This window comes from Microtus oregoni, unplaced genomic scaffold, assembly GCF_018167655.1.
Source record: "Microtus oregoni isolate MIOR12 unplaced genomic scaffold, Mior012 000081F_ref0000091, whole genome shotgun sequence".
Lineage (NCBI taxonomy): Eukaryota > Metazoa > Chordata > Mammalia > Rodentia > Cricetidae > Microtus > Microtus oregoni.
Window position 1 is genome coordinate 817,057 of NW_024544541.1, and position 26,106 is coordinate 843,162.

General features: G+C 50.8%; 1 protein-coding gene across 9 annotated transcripts in view; it reads left to right on the forward strand.

Moving 5' to 3' along the window:
* LOC121441719 (calmodulin-binding transcription activator 1-like) overlaps positions 1-26,106 on the forward strand; it is an 840,008-nt gene that overhangs the window by 584,103 nt on the left and 229,799 nt on the right. For all 9 annotated transcript variants that reach the window (XM_041642950.1, XM_041642948.1, XM_041642949.1 and 6 more), the window contains one exon: positions 19,270-19,341. In XM_041642950.1, the coding sequence (XP_041498884.1) occupies positions 19,270-19,341 (72 nt within the window). The remainder of the gene's footprint in view (positions 1-19,269; positions 19,342-26,106) is intronic.

Genomic DNA, 26,106 nt, shown 5'->3' on the forward strand with positions numbered 1-26,106 from the left:
GGGACACGCCAGCTCTATATGCCCCACCATCCGTGCCCACCCAAAATATCACAGACACTGCCAGCACTTTCAGAGAGCAGACATGCTCTTTTGTGGGGCACTTCTCTGCAGGAGGGCACCCGGAAACACTGGCTGTGCACATGTGGTGGGTGGCATGGGATAGCCTTGGACTGAAGGGCTTTGAATGGATGGGCGTCTGAGATTGCACTGTATGGGATGCTGGCACACATTACAACCTACAGGTCTTAGAACCCTGGCCTTGGCCAGCCTTTTACTTACACACTATTTTCCCCTCCCCAGCCCCAACCACACTACCTCAGAGTCTCTTCTACACACGAGCATGACACCCCCACACCCACCCTCCAGAGTTCACACTGAGTTTCTCCCGCTTCACCCAGGCTTCTAGGCCTGCCCAGGAACCCCTTCCATGCCCACATTCTCAGTCCTACTCAATGCCTATGCTAGCCTTGGGTACTGGGATGAATGCCAGACCACTGTGGGAAACCTGGCATCTACCATAGAACAAACCCTTCTTGGTTCTTAGCCCTCCACCGGATAGCAAGGCTTAGTCTTCCTTTCCCACCATCTTCTGAGCCCTGCACCTGGGTTGTCTTCCTGGGTGGTTTGATAGGTCAGGCAGCTTCCCCTTCTCAGTACCACCTGTGGAGGGCAGGGTAATTATCATCTCCTGCTTCCTGGGAGGTGGAGGTCGCACCCTGTGCTGGGTTTGGGTGGTTTCCAGATGCACATCAGGCAGGAGCTTGCCACTACAGGAGGCAGAAACTATTCTCTGCTTCCCACTGTGCCCACGCTTGGGTACTATGCCTCTGCTCCTTGTTCAAGGTCACATGGTGGTGTAAAACCAAGGACATACCCAAGAAGGTCCAGCCGCAGAACCTGCCAACACTCAGACGAGACTCATGCGACACCCCTGGCAGATGAGCTGGGCTCCCTCTGCGCTGCCTCTTTCTCCCCCTTAGACCACCCTCTGTCTTGGCAGAGCAGAGAAGAGACCTAGGTGGAGGAGCCCAGCCTCCCCACTTCACTCCTCTCCTTCCCTGAGTAAATTCTGGGGTGAGCAGGAGGCCACAAAGATTGATGGTTTCCCTCACAGGCAGCAGGCACAGGCATGGGGTTCTCTCTCTGCACGGCCCTGATAAATGACACCTGCTGAAGGGACCACCTCTCGGGCTCCCAGGCTGACAGGAAGGCATGAAATCCCATGCTTCAGTGGGTCTGGAATGCACTTGAGCCTGTGTCCTGGAGGAAGGACCATCTGCCAGAGAGAACCTAGTCTCCAGGCAGGTGCTTAGGGAGATCCTCTGCATGCACACTCTGTTCAACACCCAGACAGGACAGCAGAGGTGGGGGGCAGGGCGAAAGGCAGCCATCTTCCTGGGAATTGGGATAGAGCCTTTCTCAGACCATCACGCTGCTGTAGCGAAGCTACCCAACAGTTAACTTCATACGCACATGGGTGTGCATGTGCACACACACACATACAGACATACACATGCACACACATATACACATGCACACATGTGCACACATGCACACACACATATACACATGCACACATGTGCGCACACACAGACATACACACATACACATGCACACACACACGTGCGCACACCCACAGACAGGCAGACATACACATGCACACACATGCACACACACATATACACATACACACATGCACACACACGCACATACACACACACACACACACACAAACACACACTGCTTTCTTGAGGCTGGAAGGTCAAGACCAAGGCTCTGATAGATTCAGTGTCTGGTGAGGACTATCCTGGTTCTAAAAGTTGCCCTCCGCAACCTCAAGTCATAGAAGGGCCCATGCCTCTGTGAGTAGGGTACAGGTCCCATTCTCACACTCTACCCTTTCAACCTAGCCCTTTCCCGCGAGTGTTATGTCCTAGCACCGCTGACATGAATATGGGCCACCCTGAGCCTTCCTAGAGGGTACCCCAGGCCCTGCTTGTTCCATGACAGCCGTGGGCTGTTTTGCACACACAGTTGGGAAAAGGGCTCTGAGCATAGAGACAAAGGATATCCTTCAACAGTTACACATGACTCGTATTGAGCACAGTGTGACCTGTCTGGGCACCAGGAGTGAGGTCAGGAAGACGTCCAGAGGTGCAGGGCAGCTGTTAGGAGACACTCTGAGTAGAAAACACAGTGTCTGGGGCTGACCCTAGGGTGGGAGCTGCACCTGCCCTTCTAGATAAGCAGAAGTTGAAGATTCAAGAGGTACAGGACCCCCATCCAGAACCCGATGGGGTGGGGCTCCCTCTTCTTAACTAAAGCTGCCCCTGACCCATGTGCATGGAGCCAAGTAGAATTGTTGTGGCATGAGAGGTTCCTAAATTTCACCAAGGGGGAAGGACAAGGATGAGGCAGACCGACTCTCCTGGGATTGGGCACTGGTGTTGGGAGCTGGGGTCGGAGCCTTCAGACCCTCCAGGGACTGATCTCTTGACTGTGAGTTAGGGGTGAGGAAGTACTGAGTTCTCAGAGGAAGGGGAGAGGGGGCTTCAAAATTCTTGCTGCAAACTGTGCTGCAGAGGAAGGAGGCTGCGCATGTGTAAGAGAGAAAGGGAGAAACGTGTCAGGTTCTGGCTTTGGCCCCACCATCCTGGAGGTAGGGCTAAGGGGACACCTCACCCACCCACTGACACCAGCCAGCAAGCCAGGTCTGAGTTTCCGGTGGTGTGAACACATGCTGAGCCTCCACAAGTCCAGTGGCTCCATCCAAAACACTGGAATCAGTTCTCTGCCAGAAGAGTTGCTGTGGGGACCGAGAGCTAGCAAGGGTACTGGGTACTCAGTACTCAAGGACACGTCCTTAGCAAACGGTGGCTCAGAGATGCAACTGCATCCAGTGAGACTCTAGCTGAACCCCTTAACACACCCAGGTTCTGGAGAGATGGCTTTGAAGTTAAGAGGGCACATTGTTCTTGTAGGGGACCCAGGTTCCACTTCCAGCACCCTATTAGGCAACTTACAACCACCTGTAGCTCCAGCTCCAAGGTCCCCAGTGCTCTCTTCTGTCCTCAGTGTGTGCCCAGTACTCTCTTCTGTCCTCAGTGTGTACCCTCATGAATTTGCACATGCATACATGTAGACACGCTCACATACACCTAAATAATTTTTAAACCTGTAAGGAATTTGGAACATGCAATAGCTCCATGGAAGTATGGCATCCTATCACTCCTGCCCAGGCTTCTGCTTAAAGCTTCAGAGAGAGGGGAGGCAGGATTCTTGTAGCCTGACCCACCTCAGGTGCGCAGGGAAGGCCGGCCATGCCCCCTGCAGCTCGTGACTAAACAAGCCAGAGCAGATCGGACATGGGTGAGACCGAATGACCAAGTGCCCAGGAGCACCACCACTTTGCCATCTTGCTTATGAGATTCGATGCCACCCCACAAGGGTTAGCAACATATCAGGATTCCCGATGATGAGTCGTATTTTACACCGCCAAATGCTTGCGGGCGACAGGAAGCGTGTTTCGCTCTCATTTTATGCATCCAGAAAATTGGTACCACATGCAACCTGCGTAACATTACACACTTTAAAATATTGCGTTCTCTCTTGCCAGAGCCTGCAGCCCCCATCACAAGGCAGATAAAATGCAGGTCCAGGGGTGAGAGCCCAGAGAAGGCAATTGAGTGTAGGGTGCTCGCATCCCATCATTAAGAAGCAAGTCCACTGCTCCCGCCCCGGGAGGCTCATCTTCCTGGAGGCTGCAGGACGATCTGTTATTTCCCCCAGGGAAGCCAGCGGAGATGATGCTTGCGACAGAGATGCAGGTGTGATTATAGAGACCTGGGCAGGCCACTGCTCTAATGGATGTAGGATGTGCAGGTAGCCAGAAGTGCACGCCAACTGAGCCCCTTTTCACAGATTCCTAGCAGACCAACCCCCCTGCCTTTGTGCCATTAAAGCACCCAGCCGGTCCTGACTCTCCCTGCCCCTGGCTTCAGTGGAGAGCCATTTGCTTCCTGTTGTTGTATGCAGACTGCACCTCTCTCTGAGCTCTGCTCGGAGCTGCAGGAGGCATGTGGCAAACGGGCACCGGCGCTTTGATCACAGAGTGGAGCTGTGGCAACCCAAATACCTGCTGAACTCTGCCAGCAAGCCGACCTCCTTCCCACCCGGGCAGGTGGCAGGCTTCGCCACCACCAAGGAGGCTCTTGGCTCTGCTGATCCTGTTCTCAGAGATCCCTCTCACTTTCTCCTCATTTGGTGTTCAGCTCAGTGGGTTTCTCAGGAAATTCCCTGTGTTTGTTCCAGGTTCAGGAGACTAAAGAGCATACGGCCAGAGCTCCCTGAGGAGTGTTGATAGGGAGAAAGGGAAGAGGGAGAGAAGGGGGAGGAGACCCCCCTCCTTGCCATCTTCTCTGTAGCGAGCTCAGCATGAGACCTGGTGGACTGATCTGGACTGGTCTTAGGCAAAACCCAGGCCCACCAAGCTCAACCCAGGCCCACTAAGCTCCAGAGAATGGACGGCTTCAGCTGACCGGGCAAGGCTCAGGCTCCCTGCCCTTGGCTCTCCAGGGTCCTCAACTGGGTCCCAACTATAGGCCGTCATTCCTGAACTTCTCTGTGCTGGGGTATGGACACAGGAACCTGAGGTCAACACATAGACGTGTAGGTCCATGTCAGCAAGTACAGGGAATACACACCACCACGGAAGTATGGTGATGCTACCACATGACCATATCACAGGCTCACTGCAAGATGAGCCTCTGGCAAAGAGAGGCGGCTCCACCCCAAGGCTGAGGCTGGACTCTTTTTATACAAGTTTGGCAGGAAGCCAGGCAAGGAAGGCCAGTAATCACCTTGCTGACTGAGACCCCAGTGACCCTCAGTGCCCTTAGCAAGTTCTACATCACTGGCACATGGCAGGACAAGAGACTGGTGGGGGGCGCTGCCCACTGTGTCCTCAGCATATCATTCCAGGCCCCCAGCTGCCCTCATGGTAAGGGTGATCACCGTACCAAGACAACTTCTTGGGTTTCTTTCTGCTTTAATTGAGTTGAAATCCACATAACCAAATTTAACCTTTTTAAGTAAATAATTCAGTGACAGTATGTTTGGGATTGTTACACAAACACTGCTATTTATTTCCTCAAAAGGAACCTCCATCCCTGGCCACTCTCCACTCTTTTCCCTCCCACTGCCCTAGCTACAGTCCAGTGGGAACTCTGACTCCAGTGTCTACATGTGTGTTGAAATGTTCCTCACCGGCGTATGTGTTTGAACAGTGGATCTTTGGCAATCATGCTGTTTTGGAAAGTTGTGGAAACTTGGGGAGGTGGGGCTTCACCACAAGAAATGAACCATGGGGGCAGGCCTGGAGGTCTCATAGTCCAACACTATTTCCTGTCTACACCCTGCTTCCTGACTACTCACAGAATAGGACCCGCTGACGCCCCTCCCACTCCTGCTGCCCTCCTCCCGTCATGTGACACACTGGACTATCCAGCTGTGACCCCAAAGCTGTGTATATGGTACGTATGCATACCTCCTGGGAAGTTAACGGCAGGAGAGTCAGGAGTTCAAGTTCATTCTTGGCCGTGTGTCGTGTTTGAGCGAGCCTAAGAGCCGTCTCAGAAAATACAACATATACAGTATTAAACCTTCCCTGAGTGAGTGGTCTTTGTCAGGTGTCATGGCAACAAGGGCAGTAAAACAACTGAATACATCACTTTCTGGCTTCTGTCAGCTAGTATATTACTTATAATCATGCATGTTGTGGTCTTTATTCCTTTTCACGGGTGAGTAATATTCCTTTGTGCAGATGTGCCACATCTTGCTCGTCAGTTCATCTCTGGATGGGCTCATAGGCTGCTTGGACCTGCGTAAAGAGTGTCACTGTGGATCTGTGTGACATGAACCTGTGTTCAGCTCTTTGGTGCATCTACCTAGGCACACAACTGCCAGTCGTCTGGCAATGTGATGGTTAACTGTTGAGGCGTGGACTACAGCTTCTGTGGATGTTGGAAAGAGGTTTCAAAAGAGCTGTTCTTTGGACGGGCTCTGCTGGGTTCCACGCAAGCGCATACAGTGAGACCCCAATTCCCTCCCACTAGGAGCTTAAGTCCTGGCCTGAACCCATGGGGAGGGGGTATATGCAGAGCTGCTGAGTCAAGAAGGTGGCTGGGAGAGGCTTTAGGGAGCCCATGCTGAGGAGCACGAATAGACACCAACAGCCCAATTTCCACAACATGCTGGCTAGGCTGAGCAACCCATGGCAGAGGGTAGGCAGCTCCTCCTGTCTGTACCTCCCTCTCTTCAAAGCCAGGGGGAGCCTGACAGCTTACAGTGGCCTTTATCTCAATGGTTCTGGACCACAAATCTACAGTCTGTCAGCCAGAAAGGTTAATTTCTCATGTATGTATGTATGTGTCAAGGCAGCCGGTCCCTGCAGCTTTGTGCCCACAGATTGAGTATTTTTGGACATTATAGTGGATGTCTGGACACTACAGTATAGAAACCATACACACACACACACACACACACACACACACACACACACACACACACTAAATCCTAGGGACAGCTCAGAATTTCAGGAAGGGTGCCAAATGAAAAGGGGAGGGGGAGGGAGAGGGATCTGGTAATACCCTGAGCCAACATTGTCCCCATTCTAGGGCTAGAAGGGGTGTGGCAGAGTGATAGACGATGTGGGAGCCAGGACAGGAGTGGTCTACTTTGATGTGGCCAGCGGTAGCCATGTAGATTGTACAGTGCAGGAAAGGATAGGCAGTCTTGCCTTCAGATTTGCTTGCTGCAAAGTGAGGAGCCCAGCCAAAGTCAAGAGGACAGGACCTGAGTTTCCGACCAAGCCTGGGGTGTGACCTGAGCTGGGAGGGAAGTAGCCATCCTGGCAGTGTGGCCAGGACCAGCAGCCTCAGGAGGCCCGGCAATTTTTATAGCCCTGACCTCAGACAAAGGAGGGCTCTCTTGGTGCAGCCCAGGCAGGGTTCTCCAGGGACCACCAGAGGGGATACCATGGGGGCTATAGAGATGAGGGTGGATCACCAGGTGAGGAAATTAAGAAGCTTGTGTTTACTGATGACATGTAGATGTCAGTCACAAAAATCATTGTCATTTCACCCAACAACCCTGCAAGACTGGAACTGATGTCCATCCTGTTCTCACCAGTATCAGGGGAGAACACAGCCCTGGCCCATAGTTACCCTGTGAGAGGGAGTTTAAAACCACACCCTGTTCCTGCTGGGGACTCCCATAGGGCTCCTTCTTCTACCCAAGAAGCCTGAAATGGCCAAGATCAGATCTGTACCTGAGAATGCAGGACTAGGAGAGGCCTCTGTTCTTCTCTTGGCCAGCTAGACTAGCCATGCTGAGATGTCTAAGCTCAGACAGCTACATCGGAGGCTTAGGTAGGATGCCCACTGTCAAGACCTCCACACGCCACGCTCCCAGGGTGAGGCTGGAAGCCCATCCTGCCTGTGTGTCTACCTGACTTGGCGTTAGTATGACTGTGTGTATTCCTGACATGGACTCCCAGCTGGACAGCCTGGTGTTGGGTATTCCCTTCCCTGGGGGCCCAGCCCTGCCACCTTCTCATTTTGTAGAGATGTTTTTGTGAACTTAAGAAAAAATCGGGGAAAGGTCGATTCCCTCTGTCCAGCCCATTAATTCTGCATGCTCAGGCCAGAATTAACCTTGGCAAGCCTTGAGAGGAGAGAGTAATTCTAACCTTAAAAATCTGCTGATTAAAGCTGGTTTGAGGAATTCGACTCCTGCTTAATGTCTTGGCAGGGAGCCCAGCCTCGCATTAACATAGCCACAGTCTGGCCTGGCATTTCCCCCACCTTCTTCACAAACAAAGCCTCATGACCTGTTCTAAGTAAGAATTCCTTCCCAGACTCCTTCCTGCCTGAGTGCAGCTGCGTGGCAAAGGTGTGCCTTGCTACCCGGATGGTGTCACAGGTGTTTCGCAGGTGCAGTACCTCGGCCCACCTGCAGAGGGAACCAATCCCAGCCGCCGCTTGTGTTCCCTCTCATTTAGAATGACCAGTGGCAGCTTGGAGTGTGGGATTCTGTTACCCACACACTTCTGCTCCCCTCTGGAGGATAGGCCTGGAGGGAGGAGGTGGGAGAAAGAGGTTGGCTCCCTGGAGTTGTCCAGAACCCTCAGCCCCAGAAAGCGTACCAGCACTGTGGACAGCGGCTCCCTAGTCATCCTTGGTCTAAACCTGCAAAACAGCCAGAGGCTGCTGGCAACGGGAATGCCAGACGGAGAAGAGCCTCACCCAGAACACCTCGTTCAGGCAGGACGAATAAAGAGTGGAAGGTTTCATTTCCAGGGAGGGAGCGAAGGAGGAGCAGGGAGGGGAAATGTCTAGCTGTCATCAATACAAACCAGCGGCACAATCAAGATCAGCTCCAACCACTTGACAAGTCTACAAGAAATGAGTCTGAGCAATACACTTTGATGAGAGAAAGGAAATTTCACTTCATTTATTTATTATTTATGTCTTGTAGCTTCGGAAGTATTTGTAATAGAAATGGCAAGGCTATATTGAAATTGGCTGGAGGAACAAGCTCCTGTGGGGGGCGGGGCTGGCTGGATGAGAACACACGCCCATTGGGGACAGCTCCAGCTGACCACAGGACAAGCAGGGCCAGGCAGCCTGGCACACCTGCAAGGGTAGGGGAGGAGCTCTGTTCTTCCCTCTTGGGGTCCGAGGTCCACACACCAGCACAGATCGCTAAGACAGCAAGTAGGGCCCCTCCAGCATCTGTTGACTTTCCCAGAGCAGTGAGCCAGGGCTGGAGGGACAGGAACCATGTGCTCCTGACTGAGGATGCCCAGAGAGTGGAAGAACGTTTGTGCGCGGGTGGATTAAGTACCTGGACTTCACCCTAGAAGGAGGCAGGAGCAAAGTGTAGGGGCAAGACAATCTCAGGACAGGTGTGCACTCTCTCATCACCGCCTGGTCATCTCTGATCAGAGCTTTTCAGCTGGAGTCCATGCCAGCAGCACAGACAAATTTACCTTATTATCAGTTTTTACCCATTACTCTATTTTATGTCCATTAATTTATTAATCTTGGAAGCCATCCCCCCAACACAATAAAGCAAGAGCTCTGGGAATCTTATTTATATCTTTGAACATGATTTTTATGCCTCCTTATCTAAAACTTCATTTAATCTTTATTGTGCTCCTCACTCATGCTAGTCCTTAGGCTGACAATGCGTTGCTGGGATGGTTCCTCTGCACATGCGTAGTGTAGTTCCACCTCTGCACATGCACAGTGTGGCTGTCTCCTGCAGGTGGGACCAGGTGAAGGAGGTGAATGCTGCTGGGGCTGGTGCCAGTTTCAGGACACCTATGCTATGTCCATGCTGTGCTGTGACCCTGAGACAGGACAGTCTGCCCCCTGCTGGCCCCTTTTCCCAGTGCTTGCCGCTTCCCTCTGCTCTTCACTCTGTCCCTCATTTTGCTTTGAGATCCCACTCCCCAAAATGGCCCTGCTAGAGAAGTACTCTAGAACATCTGTGGAGATGTCAGTCAACTCTCTAGTTTGAGAACTCAGCATTCCCTTTTTCCTGATGCTGCACAGGATGGGAGACAGCAGGTGTTTTCTGTCTAAAGACTAGTGGGCCCTGCTCACTCCGCTGCAGAGGCCAGGATGTTTCTCTCGGCCTTCTCTGCTTGCTCTTCCTGAGAACTCCTCCCCTTATTAGATCATGCCCATTTAGAGGCCTGGAGCATCTGCTGTTTGTAATGGACTGGGACCAACAGGCCTTTCTTCAGACCTCTGTGTCCCAGGAAGAGACAAGGATCTCTGTCTTTTCCTTCACAGGCGTCCCATGGTTGGGGGAGGTTTGAGACATGTGCCCCCACCTTCTTTCTGCCTCTGCCTTGATAGACCTGAGCTGCACGGCCAGGTTCAGCCACCTGGTCCCCAGCATCCCTCTGTGGTGTGGGCCAGATCTTCTGCACCACAGCTCCTATAGGCTTTGCAGATCTAATGAGAGTTCAGAATCCAGCTGTGACATCCCCTTAAGCCTACCCAAGGAAGACCTCAGCTGCCACCTCTGTGAAGAAAAATTCTCACCACTGTACTTTCAAAGATTGCAGGAGGGTCCCTATAGGGCCACCCTTGCCCATCCTTCCAGGTTCCTTACAGCATCCAACACAGGGATGTCCAATTAGTTGACCTAAAGACCATCTTAACATCATGAAAAGACAGGGCCACCCTGGTGCCAGATGTGAGGGAGGGGGTTCCCCTTGGAGTCTGGGAAGATGATATTTTGGCAGATTTTCTACCCTTCCTCAACAAACTTCCCCAATTCCCCAAAGAAAGTGCAGTGTGCAGGGGCTGTTTCCAGAAGAGTCCCAGACTTGTTGGGCATCCTGGCATCTGCTTTGGCTACTGGAGAATGTCAGGACTGGGGGCTTAGAGTCCTTTTGCTGACTGATTCTAGTGTCCAGCATGGCAGGGACACAGGCCATGTGGGGACACACTGCTGTGGTGGTCGGAGAAGAGGAGCAAGATGGGAGCCTTGGTCAATGATGATCTAGTACTCCCAGTCTCTGCTGTCACCCCACCCTGGAGGCCATGTCAGCCTGCAATCCATCTAGCTCAGACTCATTTTAAAGCGATTCACTACTTAACAAGTTACAAGCCCCAGCGCTCATGCAAGCAGCATGCGAATTGAATTATTTGGTCTGATCTTAAATTAATACAAACCAAATCCTTCAGTGAGGACAGTGCTAGAAGCCATCCCAGGGACTTCATCACTTTTGCATGTGACGAAGACAGGCCCCACAGAAGACCTGACTTATTGTCTATGGCACCAGTAAGAAGCAGCCCAGGGGTGGCATGATGAGGAAGAAGGCACAAGGGGCTTTGGGAGTCAGACAAGGTCCCTCAGGTCTCTAAGAAGCTGGGTGACCTTGGACAAGACATTGAGCCTGTCTAGGCATTGCACCCCTTAAAGATGCCTTGTGCAGTTAGAGTATCCCCATGTCACTTTCTACTTGTCCCACACAAGCTCTTCCTGAGACACCATGGATCAGTCTCTGCTTTCAGGATACCTGCATCACTTGTTCTGTGCCTTGCTATGTAGCTGCCAGTGGTTAGGGGGATCTAGAACATTCTGGGGGAAAACTGATTTTTGTAGAGCAGTTTCTCCCTAATATATCAAACTTTCAGCAGGAAAAGACTGCCCTTGGCCTAACCCTGGAGCCTCTGTAGTTCTACTTGGTAGACACATGCACCGTACTTGCTCTTCAGCCTGTCTGCAGCCATAGCTCCCTACAGGCCTCTAGAGAACCTCATAGGCTCCTCCTTCCTGCTGACTTCCCTAGAGTTAGGCTCAATACCCAGGAAAGTTGAGTACCTTTGGGTGTTGTTATCCCAGACCTAGAAGCAAGAGACTTTCTTGCCTCTGGGGTCACAGCTAGAATCAGGTGTTCTCACCCTCTGCCACATAAAGACTAATGTCAGAGTTAATCTGTTATGAGCCCCACATTGGGTGCCATCTGTTGGGGTTCATATGTCATGAGCCCCACATTGGGTGCCATCTATAGCCACACAGTGGGACAACGTCTGTTGGGGTCCAGCCTCAATGGGTTTGTATGTTCCAGGGTAGAGCCATGTGGATTAGAGTTATTAGGCAGAAATACACAGAGATAAAAAATAAATACAGAGACATAGGCTAGTACCAGGAGGGCAACCCAGTGAATGCTGAATCCACCTGTGTTTATTTCTTATGATATTTAAATACGCCAATCCAAAAAAGGGGAAGAAAGAAAAAGAATTTTCTATCATGATATAAGGAACAAACAAAGTGATTACCATCTTAATACTCAAAATACCAAGTAACCACACCCTAGGTCAAAATATCTTTGTGAGTAGCCACACCTTAAGTCAAATCTCCTGTCAATGACCTTGAAGGGGCAAGAATAGGTTTCAACTCTCTGACCTTTAGTCAAGGTGGAATGGAGCCACTTCTGTGGGCCCCCGCAGACTTCCCAACTACAGCAGGAAAGAAGGCCTGGGGGATGAGATGGGAACATAGGAGGAGACCCACACTTGGCCCCTCAGTCCTCAGAGCTGCCCACAGTCAACTGAGAGCCCTGACCGTGGAGAATGATAGAAACCTTGGGGCTTGTCTGCTGACACACTGGTCCTGGATCTTAATGAGGGCTTCCACGGGGCAGTCTGAAAACCACAGGCTCTGCCCCTGAGCTCCCATACAGATAAGAAACCCAGGAAGAACCTTGGCATCCCTGCATTCAGAGCCCACTGCTCGACAGGCCTCTGCTGTCTACCCATCAACTCCCTGGTCACCTCCTCTACGCTTTTATCACAACTCAAAAGTTTCTTCCTCTCAGGTCACTTTGCTGACCTTCAGCATGGGAGGATGACATCTCACTCACTCTGAACACTTGGCTCTCCCACTTGGGTTAATCATTTACTGGGACTCACTCCCTGCCAGGATCCTAGGGGATAGAAGAAGATGGGGTTCTAGAGAGGAAGGCAGTAGAAAGCTCCCTGAGATCAGCTCTACTCTCCCTTCCTTGTATATCTGATCCCAGGTCTGCTTGCCCAGGGTGCTCCATGCCCTGGGTAGTTGTGACTGTCTCTCACCTGGGTGCTCATTTCCCCCTTATTTCAACAGGATTGAGCTGCTATCTTCCAGAAAGGTTCTCCTCTCCTCCCCGTCTTCTCTTTTCCCCCATCACCTCTACACTGAGGCACAGTTTAAACCCATTTTGTCTCGGTCATGGATCCATCAGACACAAGTGAGCGAATTAAACTAAGCACATTGAGAAGCCATTTGCTCTGTGCATCTTTGTAGAAACAGTTACCTGACCCCTACCCCTGGAGAGAGAGAGGGGAGCCATGCCACTGAGGAGTGCAGAGGCCACCGCATCAGCCACAGCCAGATCTCAGACCCTGGCAGGCAGCCTGGCTGCTGTGATCTCAGCAGGGAAGTCCACAGAGGAGGTGTCTGCCCCTAGTGAGAGGATTAGAGATGAGATTTGCTAGCACATGCCCTGGTCTGAGGACACAGCAGGTATTATCCTCACTTTAGAGAGAGCTTTAAGGGGCGAGTTGTTCTGGGACAGGTTCTGGAAATCTCTGCTGATTGATTCCTGCTGGCCTTGGGAGAATGATGGAATCGGGCCTACAAACATTTTTGTTCCTCAAGTCCTTGCCATATATTGGTGCCTGGAATTCTGCCTTCAAAGATCTTGGCCTATTAGTAACTTTTCCTATCGCTGTAATAAAACATCCAGCAAAAGCAATTCAAGGAAGGAATCGTTGCTTCCCAGTTCCAGGAGATGCATTTTGCCATGGTGGGAAGGTGTGGCTGCTGCAGGAGCATGAAGCAACGGGTGAAGTTGCATCCACGGGAAGCAGAGACCATGGAATGCTGGTGCCCAGCTGGCTTTCTCATTTTTGTTCAGTCTGGGCATCTCAGCCCATGGGATGGTGCTGCCCATCTTCCCACCTGAATTAACCAATCTAGAAGCCCCCTTACAGATGCACCCAGAGGCTGGTTTCCATGGTGACCCTAAACCCCACCCTCACATTCAAGGTTAACCATAGTATCATGTATCAGCACTGTGACCTGAACCTTTCGTTTGACTTCATATAAAGGATTCACACAGCCACATATGGCTGGAGGCTGCCATGTTGAACAGTGCCTCTCTATGGAGACCTGGATGTTTCAGGGAACCGACAGGCTCTTCACGGGCAGGTGCAGGAGGCTCCAGAAACCCTTACTGATTGAGTCCAGACTCTGGCTTTCAAATGTTTCAACTCCCCGTGCCCTCACTGCTCCCGCCCTGATTTCTCTAGGTCTAAGGAGTGTGCTGTGTGGCAAAGCAGAGACTAACGTGCCTCGCACTTTTCAGGAAAGAAAGTCACTGGAAGACTGCAGTTTCGAGGATGCAGTCCTTTGTGTCCACGCCTCCTGTGGATCTTAGAAAACAGCACAAGGGGTATTTCTTCTAGGGAGGCCAAGGCTCCAGGGACATTGCCCTCTATGGAGAAGGGCCACATGAGCTCAGACCCAGGGTGCACACCTCAAACCTGTTGCTCCGGCAAAGCCTTGGCCTTGAAGGCAGCTGGTCATTGCTGTTAGTTTCCTCTGTTACGTCATCTTTGCTTTTTATTAAAAAAAGAAAAGCTGTGTCACAGAGGCAATCCTGAGAACTTAAGAGGAGGTGCCATTTCCTGGGTGTGTTGGAAGGAAGCTGTGGGGCCTTGACCCAGTTGTGGCTCCTCTCAGGACTATTCTGCTGAGGATGAAAGTGTCGAGTTGCCTCGTCTCTCTCTCTCTCTCTCTCTCTCTCTCTCTCTCTCTCTCTCTCTCTCTCTGTCTCTGTCTCTGTCTCTTATGTGTCTACCCCCACCACCACACACATATACATTTGTTTTGTAATTGGTATATAAAACAACAGGCTTTCTTGGTTGATTCCTACCCCCACCTGCTTCTCTCCCTGATTTCCAGTCCCATCCCTAATTTTATCCTCCTACCCCTTCTCCCCTTCCATTTCTGTAGCACATGTGTTCTGTGATATAGCCCCCTCTTTGTTTTATTTTATTTTATTAACATTTTAAACTTATTTTACATGACAACCACAGTTTCCCCTCCCATCCCCCACTTCTGCCTCCCATCTATCCCCCTCCCCATCCACTTCTCCTCCATCTCCTTTCAGAAAAGGGCGGGCGTCCCATGGGCTTGAACAAAGCATGGCATATCAAGTTGAGGCACAGCGGAGCTCCTCCTCCTGCATAAAGACTGGGCAAGGTAACCCAGCATGGGGAACAGGTTTCCAAAAGCCAGCTAAGTGCCAGGGACAGGTCCTAATCTTACTGCTTACAAACAGACCAAGCCTTACAAACCATCACAGGCAGAGGGCCTAGGTCAGCAGCATGCAGCCCCCCAAGCTGTTGGTCCAGAGTCCATGAGCTCCCACAAGCTCAGGTCAGCTGTCTCTGTGGGTTCCCCCGTCATGGCCTTGAGCCCTCTGACAGCCCTTTCTTTTAAAGCCTCTTTATTCTCCTCCCATGGGCCTAGCCTCTGCCCATCCTCAGTCCCATATAAATACACACATATAAAAATTCAACAAGGGATTCTAATATGAGAGAGAATTGCATTATTTGTCTTTGTGAATCTGGGTTTATGTACAGCGGGGAAGCCACGGCACACACTCTCGTTTACCCACATGGATATACACTTGCTCACATTCACACACACACACACACACACACACACACACACACATTCACACTCACATATACAGCCACACACAATCACACACATACACTTACACACAGAAACATACATTCCCACATATATGCAATCACACACACTCACACCCAGTCACACATATGTGTGCATGCACACACACACACACACACACACACACACACACCTCCACAGACCTGGATAGAGAGCTTCTTCTAGCTACATCCCAGCCCCTAAAATGGAAAGCTTCACCTGAGTAGGCCCCAGGCACACCCTGCAGCCTGATCACATCAGGCCTGGAGTTTGTACAGCACAAACCTCAACAGACAAAGCTGATTGCTTTTAGAGGGAGCGGGTGAAGGGACAGATTGATATACTGCCTTGTGAGATGTTGCACAATTAATCCTCAATCAGCTCAGTGATATCATCGCCACTCGGGCTTGAGATCAGTGAAAGGGCTGGGAAGTCCAGGCGAGGATAGGTCGCGGCAAGCAAGCTGAGATGGCGCAGGGTAGCAGGTAACCTGAGCTGGTGTGAACATATGGGGAGAAAGGGACACACAGTGGGGATCCCAAGTATTTAGCCCACCTCCCCTCCTGAACACGGTTCCCACTCCACTGACCAGTCACACACCTCTCCAGCCCACACACTTTCCTGAGATGGATGCCCATAAGCTCCTCAGCATCACCCAGAAGGAATCTAGAACCAATCCTCCAGGTCTTCTGCACCCAGGAGCCACTGTCCCTGAGGATAGGACAGCCATGTACCCACTGGCCCCCTAGAACCTGGATGCCATCCTTACTCCTTGCTAATGTGCTTATTTCTTACTACTGCTGTCATTGTCTCAACCCTACCCTACCCCTGCCTTCCCTAGATCTGTCCTTATGCCGTTGCTGTTCCCCAGCCACATTTTTGCCACAGTGACCATATGCCAAGTGTGACCATCACATTCCCTGGCTTCTCACTGCTCCTAGATAGGGAACAAAGCCACCTCCTTGCTGTCACTGTTGGTGATCTGACCTTAATAACTAACTTAGGGCACTCTACACTCCATTTGTCCATCTGTCCATCTTTGTTCTTCCTCAGCACCATCTCACCTCATCCTTGCCTCCAGATTGTCCTGTCGTTGATGCTCTCTTACCCATCTCTGTCTCTTGACTCAGTCAACCCTACTCATTTTTCTGGCTTCCCAGCCCCCTCTGAAGCCTCTCCAACCTCATGAGAGCCAGCAGCATGTTTGTCATATGCTGAGCTCAGAGACTGACCTAGCCATTCCATTGTCCCATTTCATCTCTCATGGCCACACTGACAGAAATCATAGGAGTGACACCAATTTTCCAGCCTGGAATGATGATGAGATTCTGAGCTGGTGAGTGAGTGGGATATCTAAGTTAGATCTTCTGCCTACACAGCATCCACCTCCCTGAACACATTGCTGTGTGTTCCTTCCCCTATGAGGACAGGAATCCATCACTCAACACAAAAATGTGTCTCTTGAAATCAACAGCGAAAAAACCCTTTGAGTGTAAACACATCAGACCACGTCCAGAGTCTCATCTCATGTGTGAGGAAAGTCCTCATCTTACTGTGTACCACAAATGAAAATGAAATATTTACTCTTCCCCGTCATTGCCCATACAAAGCTTTGGGAGCCCTATGTCCTGGAAGGAGAGAGGTACTCAGCTTTACCCAGAAGCCTTAGTAAGATTCCCAAAGCCTTGGTCAGAAAGACAGACAGTAAGATTCATAGGGTAATTCATAAGCTGATGGAGGTTCATACCCTGGGGCTCCTGGTTTCTCCCCACACAATGCCCACATTGTCAAGATATAGCCAAGGCTGTGTTCCCTCTCATCCGTATTCCTAACTTCATATCTCTCTTCTGATGAGACAGGAGACATGGGAACATGGTGGTGGTTAGAGGAACAGGGGAACATCTGAAAAACAATCCTGTGGTTCTGAGTGAGGCCAGAGGGCTCCTCTAGTTTAAATGAACAAGCCCTGCACCTATTTTTCTTTTGAGCTTCATTTTGCTTACCCAGTGATTCCAGGCAATTCTGGGTAGACGAGTTGTTGGCAATAGGGGTTCGGATGTCTGGAGAGGGTGTCCCTGCTTACTTCTTTTCAACTCTCATAAGCTAGGCAGACCAGATGCTTGGCAAATTCATGGCCCAAATGTGGGTTTCATGAAGGTAAAGGTCCACAGTGCCAAGAAGGCACTGGAGGGAGATATGACACCAAAAGTCAACCTTGTTCACTTCAGGTTTGGAGAGGAATAAACAGTGAGAGGGCACAGGCAGGAACCATCCATGTCTCCCTCTGCTTAGCTCATGACATGAGACAAACAAAGAAACTGCCCATAAGAAGCGTGGACCCCATGAGGGAGAGAGATCACAGAAAGCCACAAGCGGCTGCTTGTTTCATTGCTAACAAAACACTTCCAGAAAAAAAAAAAGTCCAAACAAGAATTAGCCTAGCCAGAAATGGGTGATCAAAAAAAAAGTTCCAATCACAAAACCAAAACATAGCAACTTGAAAACCAGGAAAGTCAGGGAAGAATATTGCCTTCTTAATAATAAATACATTTCATGAGCAAGAACTGCAAGGGAATCGTTTAAATTAATTTCCGCTTTGTTTGTTTGGTTTGTACAGGGCTTAAATCCCAGCTGACAGCGATCTGTAAAAGTTCTAACATATTGGAAATCTGATTTTCTTGCAGCCTGAATCCCAGAGTCCAAAATGATTTCTCTTTCAACTCTGCTAATCAGACAGGCAGGGCTCAAATGGACTCTGAGTCAAGCCAAATTGCACTTGGTCTTTGTGGGGGGAGAGCTATAAAAGATGCCTGCAGACATGCCAAGGGGAAGCTGCCTGCCATTCCTCTCTGGAGTGCTGTTGTGTGGGAGGGGGCTTTTGTGATGGGAGATGGTGACAGTCCTTCGGTGTCCTGGGCAGCTCTGCCAATTCTTCCTTCTCTCTCTGCTCCACCCTTTCTGGACCATTTACCTTGACAAATTAGAGGAATTGAGGATGAAAAAAAAATGAAGGTTGGTTCACTTATAAGCCCAAAGCAAAGACTTTGGCACAGACTCTGAGGTGGACCCATCAGTAAGCACCCTGAAACAGCCCTTGCCAAATTGGTGAGCTGTATGTGGCTTGGCATATTTCTCTCCCATGCAAATTTCCAGATGGTTTTTAATGGACAGACCACCTTGGGTTCTCTCCCATCTCCCTAACATGCTTATCCCCAAGAATTAATCTCTGTAGGCAGATCAGCTGCTCCCACCCAGAAACAGGCTTCAGTGCAGTTCACCCAACAGTCAACTCCACCTGGGTAGCCCAGGTGATAGGCACCTGAGAACTGACCCTCCTCCCAGCTCAGCCCTGACCATGAGTGACCCTACCCTCCATTTTCCAACCAAATCTAGTGTAATAAATACAAGAAGCAAACAAGCAAACACAGGAGCAAACCAACCAACCCTTGCTCAAAAATAAAAGTAGGATGTATGGCAGGTGGTACCCCTACATCTATAGATTCACCTCTCTGTTGCTCAACCTTGTTCCTGTCAGCACTGGACTCATATCAACAAAGGATGACTACCCTGGGGCAGTATTGTGTGTGTGTGTGTGTGTGTGTGTGTGTGTGTGTGTGTGTGTGTGTGTTTTAATCCACAAGATAACCTTCAGTACTTCCCATATACCCAAGGATCTCAACCTAAGCTATAACAATGAATATTGTGACTTCGGCCCCTAAATGCTGCCTGGAAGTTCTGAGTTCTCAAGTGCCTCTAGTCCTCCACAGGATACAGTGCCTGTTGCCTATATTTCTACTGGCATGCCCCACAATCCATCTTAGACCCTATCCCTGGAGTGCACCCTGTACCTCAGTTTCCCCAGGTCTGCCAACAGTGGCATGACCATCTTGCTCCTTCTCTGTTGCACTGTCTTCCTTCCTTCCTTCCCTCTTTCCAACTGAACTCTCGTTTTTCCTCTCTCCCTAGTGCTTGTACGGCTGCTATGTCCATTCCTCCATCATCCCCACTTTCCACCGGAGGTGCTACTGGCTCCTTCAGGTAGGTGGCTGGGACTGGATTCTTCTTGCGTCTCCGGTACTCGGGAAGGGCCCATGGAGGGTGCTGAGGGGGCATGGGGCTCCTGCGTGTGACAGCAACTTTGGGCTGAAAGCCCTGGCCCTAGCTTTCAGCAGTGTGTGCCAAGGCTCTTTGTTGACTGTTCTGATTGTGAGGTTCCAGAAAAGAGATAGAGAGACCTCGTGGCCAGGGTACACCTTGTTCATCCAGGGAGAAAATGAGTAGATGCCTTGGAGCACCAAGGTCCCTGGCTGCCTGTTGATGAGGATTAATAAGAGGTGTCTGCCCTCACTATAAAATTCCTCTTGACTACAAACCAGGCATTCATTTGCTCTCTTGGTTAGTCAGAAGGTACATGTGGAAAACATGTTTCAAGGGGGGTTTTTAGGTGCAGTGGGATTGACTGGCATGCTGCTGGGGAGGAGCAGGTCATGACTCCTTGGGAATGAGCCCTGTGGTTGGTTTGTGATGCCTGCCTTAAAGACAGAGGTGGGTGGAAGCATCTGCCAAACGTGTGAAGAGTAGCTTCTGTCCATTGTCGTGGCTAGACAGCCTCTGTGGTCATGGATAAAGAAAGCTTAAGTCTCTTGTATAGCTAAGCAGCCTTTGTTCGTGGTGCTGGATCGATGGTCTCTGTCCGTGGTGCTGGATATATAGCTTCTGTCTATTGTGCTGGATAGACAGCTCTGTCCAAGTTGATGGCTAGACAACCCCTGAGGTTATGGTTAAACAAATTACACCTGTGGTGCAGCTAGGTAGCCTCTGTCCGTGGTGCTAGATAGCAGCCTCTGCCCGCGGTGCTGACTTGGCAGTCGCTGTCCATGGTGCTAGATGGGCAGCCTCTGTCCGTGGTGCTCGCTAGATAGACGCTGTCCGTGGTTCTGAATATGCAGCCTTCGTTTGTGGTGTTAGCACAGCAGAGCTAAACAAAGGCCTCTTACTAGAAGTCCTGGAGTGTATGGTACTGTGAGGGGTGTAGGACTGAGGATCTATCCAGTGGGACTGAACCTGTGTCTCTTCCCAAGTTAGCCCTCTGTTATACAAAGTCTTCTCGTAAGACCCAACACAGTGGACCTGTTACCATTCCTCTTACAAGAAATTTTGCCCTACTTCCTCTGTCCAGGAGCTGCAGCTGGAGAACTCATTGTTGTGGTTCCACTGTCTGTGCCTGCTCCTGTTCAAGCTATCAAGTACATGGGGTTTGGTGGCCCAAAGGACCTGAGGGTCCTAACTGAGGGGAAACTGACAGAGGGGAAACAACTGGCAAGCCTCATCCCATGTGTGCAGAAAAAAGAGCCTTAAAGAGAACCAAGCACAGAGAGGCCACTGTTTCCATGGAGAATGGCCTGGAAGGTGTCCATGGGCTTGGAGCAGTCTGGATAGGGAGGCCAAGGTCCAGCCATGTTTGAGCCCTACTACCCTGGTTCCCAGCTGTAGCCACCAGCCATTCTGTTCTCTCCCAGTTCTCAGAATTAATTGTCTGTGGCTTGGTACATTCCTTAGGGAATGACATCCTGGTTGACCAGATGTTCTGCTCCTTTGTCAGTTTTCCTGCCTCTGCGTCCCTTGGAGGCTGATGTAGGAGTGTCTATTTTTCTAATGTCTCAGAGCTGTGTCATTTTGAGGGTGGTTTATGTAGTCATGGAGTGCTACTTTGGTTAGGAGAAAATGCTCCGAAGATTCTAAGCCATCGGGCGAGAGTTTCCTCACTAGAAAACTGGCAGCTGAGTGTGGGGACTCTGCTTTGAGGGCAGTGCTCTGGCCTGGCTAGGACATGATCATGGTTCCCCGGTTCAGGTGCTGGGTTCCAGAAACTTCATTTACTCCAAGCATCCTGTGGCTTTTGGAAACTACTTCCTAGACCTACAGCCCCCTGGCACTGGTTGTGACTTTTTCTTTTGGTATCTATGCCCCTGATTAGAATACATCTGTGACCTGCCCTCTGTGCCACACCAGGCTGAGACTCCTAATGGGTCAGCTCCTGGCTTGCTCACAGTTTTCCCACAGTCCTTAAGGGTGCCACCTCTCCTTAAAGATGCCCACCTCCTCCATGTCCACTCTATACCTGTCTCCACTGCTTCTTCTCACCCCATTGTGGTCTTGTGGTTTTTTAATTCCACTGAACTTCCTCTGCTGGAAGCAGACACCTTTGGGCAGTATGAGAGCTGAGGTCTCTTCTCCATAGCTGTGTTATGGTAGTTCCCAGATGCCCCTGCAGCAAAGAGGAAAGTTCTGTCCTCTGTCTGCCCGCGCTCCCTGCTTCTATGATCTGTCCTCTGGGTACTGAAGATACGCCTGGGGTGGTTCTTGTGCTTGTGTCTAGCTTGTCATACTTGAGCTGACAGGAAGCTGGAGACTCCAACCCAACCTGCACCAAAGATCAGTGTGACAGGATCAACCTGGATGTTCTGGACATCTTCATTTCCCATCCCATGCCAGGGAGAATTTTTGCCCACATTCCTCACCTCTGGGTCCTCAAACACAGCTCTTCCTATGATCAAAGTGACAGCATACGGGGCTGCATCCTGGTCAAGGCACTACAGAAATCCCTGAAGTGAGGTGCCCAGAGTGTAATCACCTTCCCCAGTCAGACCAAGTGACAAGAAGTTAAGGACCTTACGCCAAAGCAATTAATTCAAGCCATGTCCTGTCCACTCTAAACCAGGCATTCCAACAGCAGCTGGTGCTGCTCAGAGCAGTTTGTTCTAGTGCTAGAACACTCAGACTATGACAACATGCTCAGGTTTAATTTCTCTGCTATTAAAGAAGATGCCCAGATACAATTTGGCCTGGGTTAGCCTCCAATACCAAGCACCATGAAAGAGGATTGGTGGGTGTGAAGGTGTGGGCAGGGCCCCATGAGAGCAGGATGACAGGCCCTGGGGAGGTGCTGAAGAAGAAGCCTGGTAATCCAGGAGCATACAGCCCACCATCTGCTGAGTAACATGACTGAAGCCAGAGAGCCTTCTGGAAAGGGCGGGACTTTCAGTAGGAGGCCTCTGGATAAAGGCTATTCCTCAAGGAATCCCCTACCACTGGCCACTGTGGCTTCAGCTCAGTCACCAGCTCCTGTTCATAGCCATGGCTCAATTCTATCTTTGAATATCTCCCAGCAGAGGCTACCTTAAAGACATTTGGCAAAACGGGGGCCTCTGCTCTACACTCAGAGAAATCTGCTGGGAACTCTTTACTCATAGTGGAGCTCCCCAACAGAGGAACTCCCCACCTTTGTATCCCTCTGTGCCAAGCACAGAACCTTGACCAAGGCAGGGCAGGGGTCAACATGTCCAAAAGGTCACAACTTAACTGAACAAATCCCCTCAATGGCAGCGCTGAGCAAACCAAAGACCAATGGCAGGAGCATGGAGTCAGCGCCAAGATGCGGAGGGTCAACCTGAGTCATATGGAGTTAGAATTTTTTGAGCCATCTGACTTTCTTCTGGGGTGCTGCTTTCTGTTCATCTGTGTGTATCATTTTCTCCCCTTCTTCATTGCTAGGGAAGGTTCTACTATAATTCAGCCTAAGACACAAGCAAGCAAGTCCTAGAATGTAGGGTGCTGGATCCTAGTTAGCTCACAGGTCATTGCCATGACTGATGGGTACCAGTGCTGTGGGAGACACTGGGCATCTCATGTGTGCTGCAGAGTAGGGCCACTTGTGCCCAAGACAGCATCCCAGGCTGCACTGTGGATCCAAATGGGCTGAAACCCACCCACGTCTCCAACCGGCCAGATCCTGAGATTCAGATAACCTGAAGAAGGTTACCTCTGCAGGAACCACACACACTATCTTTGTTTCACCCTTGGCCTCGGTGTCACAGCCAGCGGGATCACAGGATCCATGGAGATCAGTCACCGCATTTTTGGTGGGTCTCTGAGGTCCACAGAGACTAGGGCCAACACTCCAGTCACATATAAGTCAGGTAAGGGGTAGAACAGTGATCTTTTATTCTCTATTCCCACTGCCTGGCATGGTTCTGACTGAGGCTTTCAGGACTGAGCTTTACTAGGGCCAGAAGCAGTGCTGAGGGATAAACAGAGTTAAACAGAAAGGATCCCCCCTTCAGGACCTCAAGCCTCAGGCTCCCTGGCCTCCATAATCCATCCCTTTGAGCACAGCTTCCCATGAGAATAAGCCCCATTTCTGGCCACGCTTCCCAGCAGACTGCTGGCTTCTTTGCAAACCATTTCTGCTTCTAATGAGTGTTTTTCTCTTTGCCATTGTTCTCTAAAATGCTTAATGAATGTTTTTGCATGTAAGGCAGGGGGTGCGCCTCCACACGGCTGCGTGACTGCTCACTCCAACCATGGGGCAGAGGCCGTGAGGAACCTTCCTAGCACACCACAGCCCTGCAAAACAGAGAGGCCCGTGTGAAGCGGGGACCCTGGGGAGTAGAGAAGAGCATAGGACAGGGTGTAGGGATCCCAGTTCACTAAAGAAGAGCTCACATTTCAACTCCAAGATCTAGAACCCAGTCCTGGAAAGAGTACTGGATTCTGAGCCCAGGGTACTAGGTTCTAGTCCTACCTTGTAGCTATACTTACACGGATCCCTGCTTCCTGGCCAGGCAGTCAGCCTTCACTGCATGCCCCCTTGTCTCAAGGGAGAAGTGCTTCAACCACTCAGCCACCAGGGGGCAGAATGAAGTAAAATGTCAAGGTCACCTGTGGTCGTCCTCTCTGCCTCTTTGTGAGGTGTCATCATTACCCTTCGAGTACTGGTCATCTTACCCTAGGCCATGAAAGTAGCCCCCAGATGGGAGGACTACGGGGCCTTTTGCTTCAACATGCCACTTCCTGCCCATCTACTAGGTTCTGCCAACCCTGGCCTCCTAGAAACAGTGGGTATAGGGGCGTAACCATGGTAGTATTATGACAAAATGCCAAAGGTAACTATCTTGTAAGGAAAAAAAGGTTTTGTTTTAGTGTCTTAGCTAGGGGTTCTACTGCTGTCAAGAGACACCATGACCACAGCAACTCTTACAAAGGAAAACCTTTAACTGGGGCTGACTTGCAGTTTCAGAGGTTTAGTCCATTATCATCGTGGTGGGGAACATGACGGCATGTAGGCAGACATGGTGTTGGAGGAGGAGCTGAGAGTACTACATCTGGATCTGTAGGCAATAGGAAGTGAACACTGTTGACTGGGCTTGAGCATATATGAGACCTCAAAGCCCACCTCCACAGTGACACACTTCTTCTAACAAGGCCACACCTCTAACAAGGCTGCTCCCTATGGGCCAAGCATTCATACGCAGGAGTCTGTGGGAGCCAGACCTATTCAAATCACCGCAGACTTATGGTCTCAGAGGTTTCCAGTCCCTGATTGCTAAATTCTTTTACTTTGGGTATGTGGTAGCACATGACATCACGGTTCAGAGAAAACGCTTAAATGAATCTGCCTACCTCCTGGAAGCTTGGAAGAAGAGAGAGGGAGGGGCTCAGGTCCCCATAAGCATATTCCCGGTGACCGTCCATGGGCTTCATCTCCCTAAGTTTCTGCCACCTCACAGTGCCACAGACTGGGGACTATGACTTTTAAGCACATGTCCTCTGGGGACATTGTGGATTCAAGTCATGTGAGGCAGTGAACTCTGGGGAAGTATAGCAATGGACCAGGTGATCTGGAAGGACTTTCTGGATAGGAAGTGAGTCCAGAGTTCAAAGATGAAGGAGAAAATGTGGGAAGGATCGCCTCACAAGCCCTTTGGACATGAGGCAGGCGAGAGAGGCGGATGTGGGCACCTGCCCAGTGGTCGGTGGAGTTAATGTTTTCTGCAGAAGTAAGGCAGATGGTAACCTAGCTGCTTAAAGTTCCCAGATCCACATGCCTGGCCCAGGGCTTTCCGGTAAGAGGCCCTAGGAAGGGCCAACTTGGTATGGCAGCCAAGCCAGAGGGAGAGTATAGGGGAGAGGCCTGGGATTTGCTATCTCTGCTTCAGACTCAAAGCAAATCAGGCTAGGAGGGGCCTGGGTAGAGTGGAAGAGCAAAGCCACTGTGAGGAATTGGGGCCAGGAGTCCCAGAACTCCGGAGGCTGATAGAAGATGGGCCACAGAGAGCAAGGAGCATTCGAGGCCAGCCTGGGCAGCGTAGCAATGCCCCAATCATTCCAAACAGAAACAACGACACTTCTGTGAAAGATTCTCCAGGGCCATCCAGTAGCCCTTGTCATCATCTTCGTCTTTGTCACTGAGTTTACAACCTCATTCATGACAGTCCTTGTGCTTCTGAGCACTTTGTGGTACTCACAAGGCTGGTGCATTAGTAGTACTGTGTAGAAGGGAGTTTTGGAGTGAGTGCTCCAGGCATGTGCTGAAGGAGGCCTGAGCTTGGAACGCTGGAGGCATGCTAGTCCCAAACCAGGCATCAGCTCACCCCAGGAGCCTCCAGCTGAGGTATCCCTGCTGAGGGAGAAGGACTGGCTCTGTAGGTAGGATAAAAGTCTGCAGGCCACAGGGCGCCCTGCAGGAGAGAGGGGAGACTGGCACCACGATGCAGGGGCATTGTGGGAAGAGTGAGGACCGTGGTTCTCTAAGAAGGAGCCCCAGCAGGAAAGACGGTGGCCAAAGGGAGAGAGGCTCTGTTCGGTCTGGAAGAGTGCAGTCCAGGGGTGACTAGCTCAAAGCCAAGCCAAGTGGGTAATCCACCCAGGAATCTTTCACCTGGGAGACTGGAATAGACGCATGGTACATGGCAGAGGGGCAGGGGCAGGAAGGATGGTGCTGGCACAGATCATTCTCGAGAT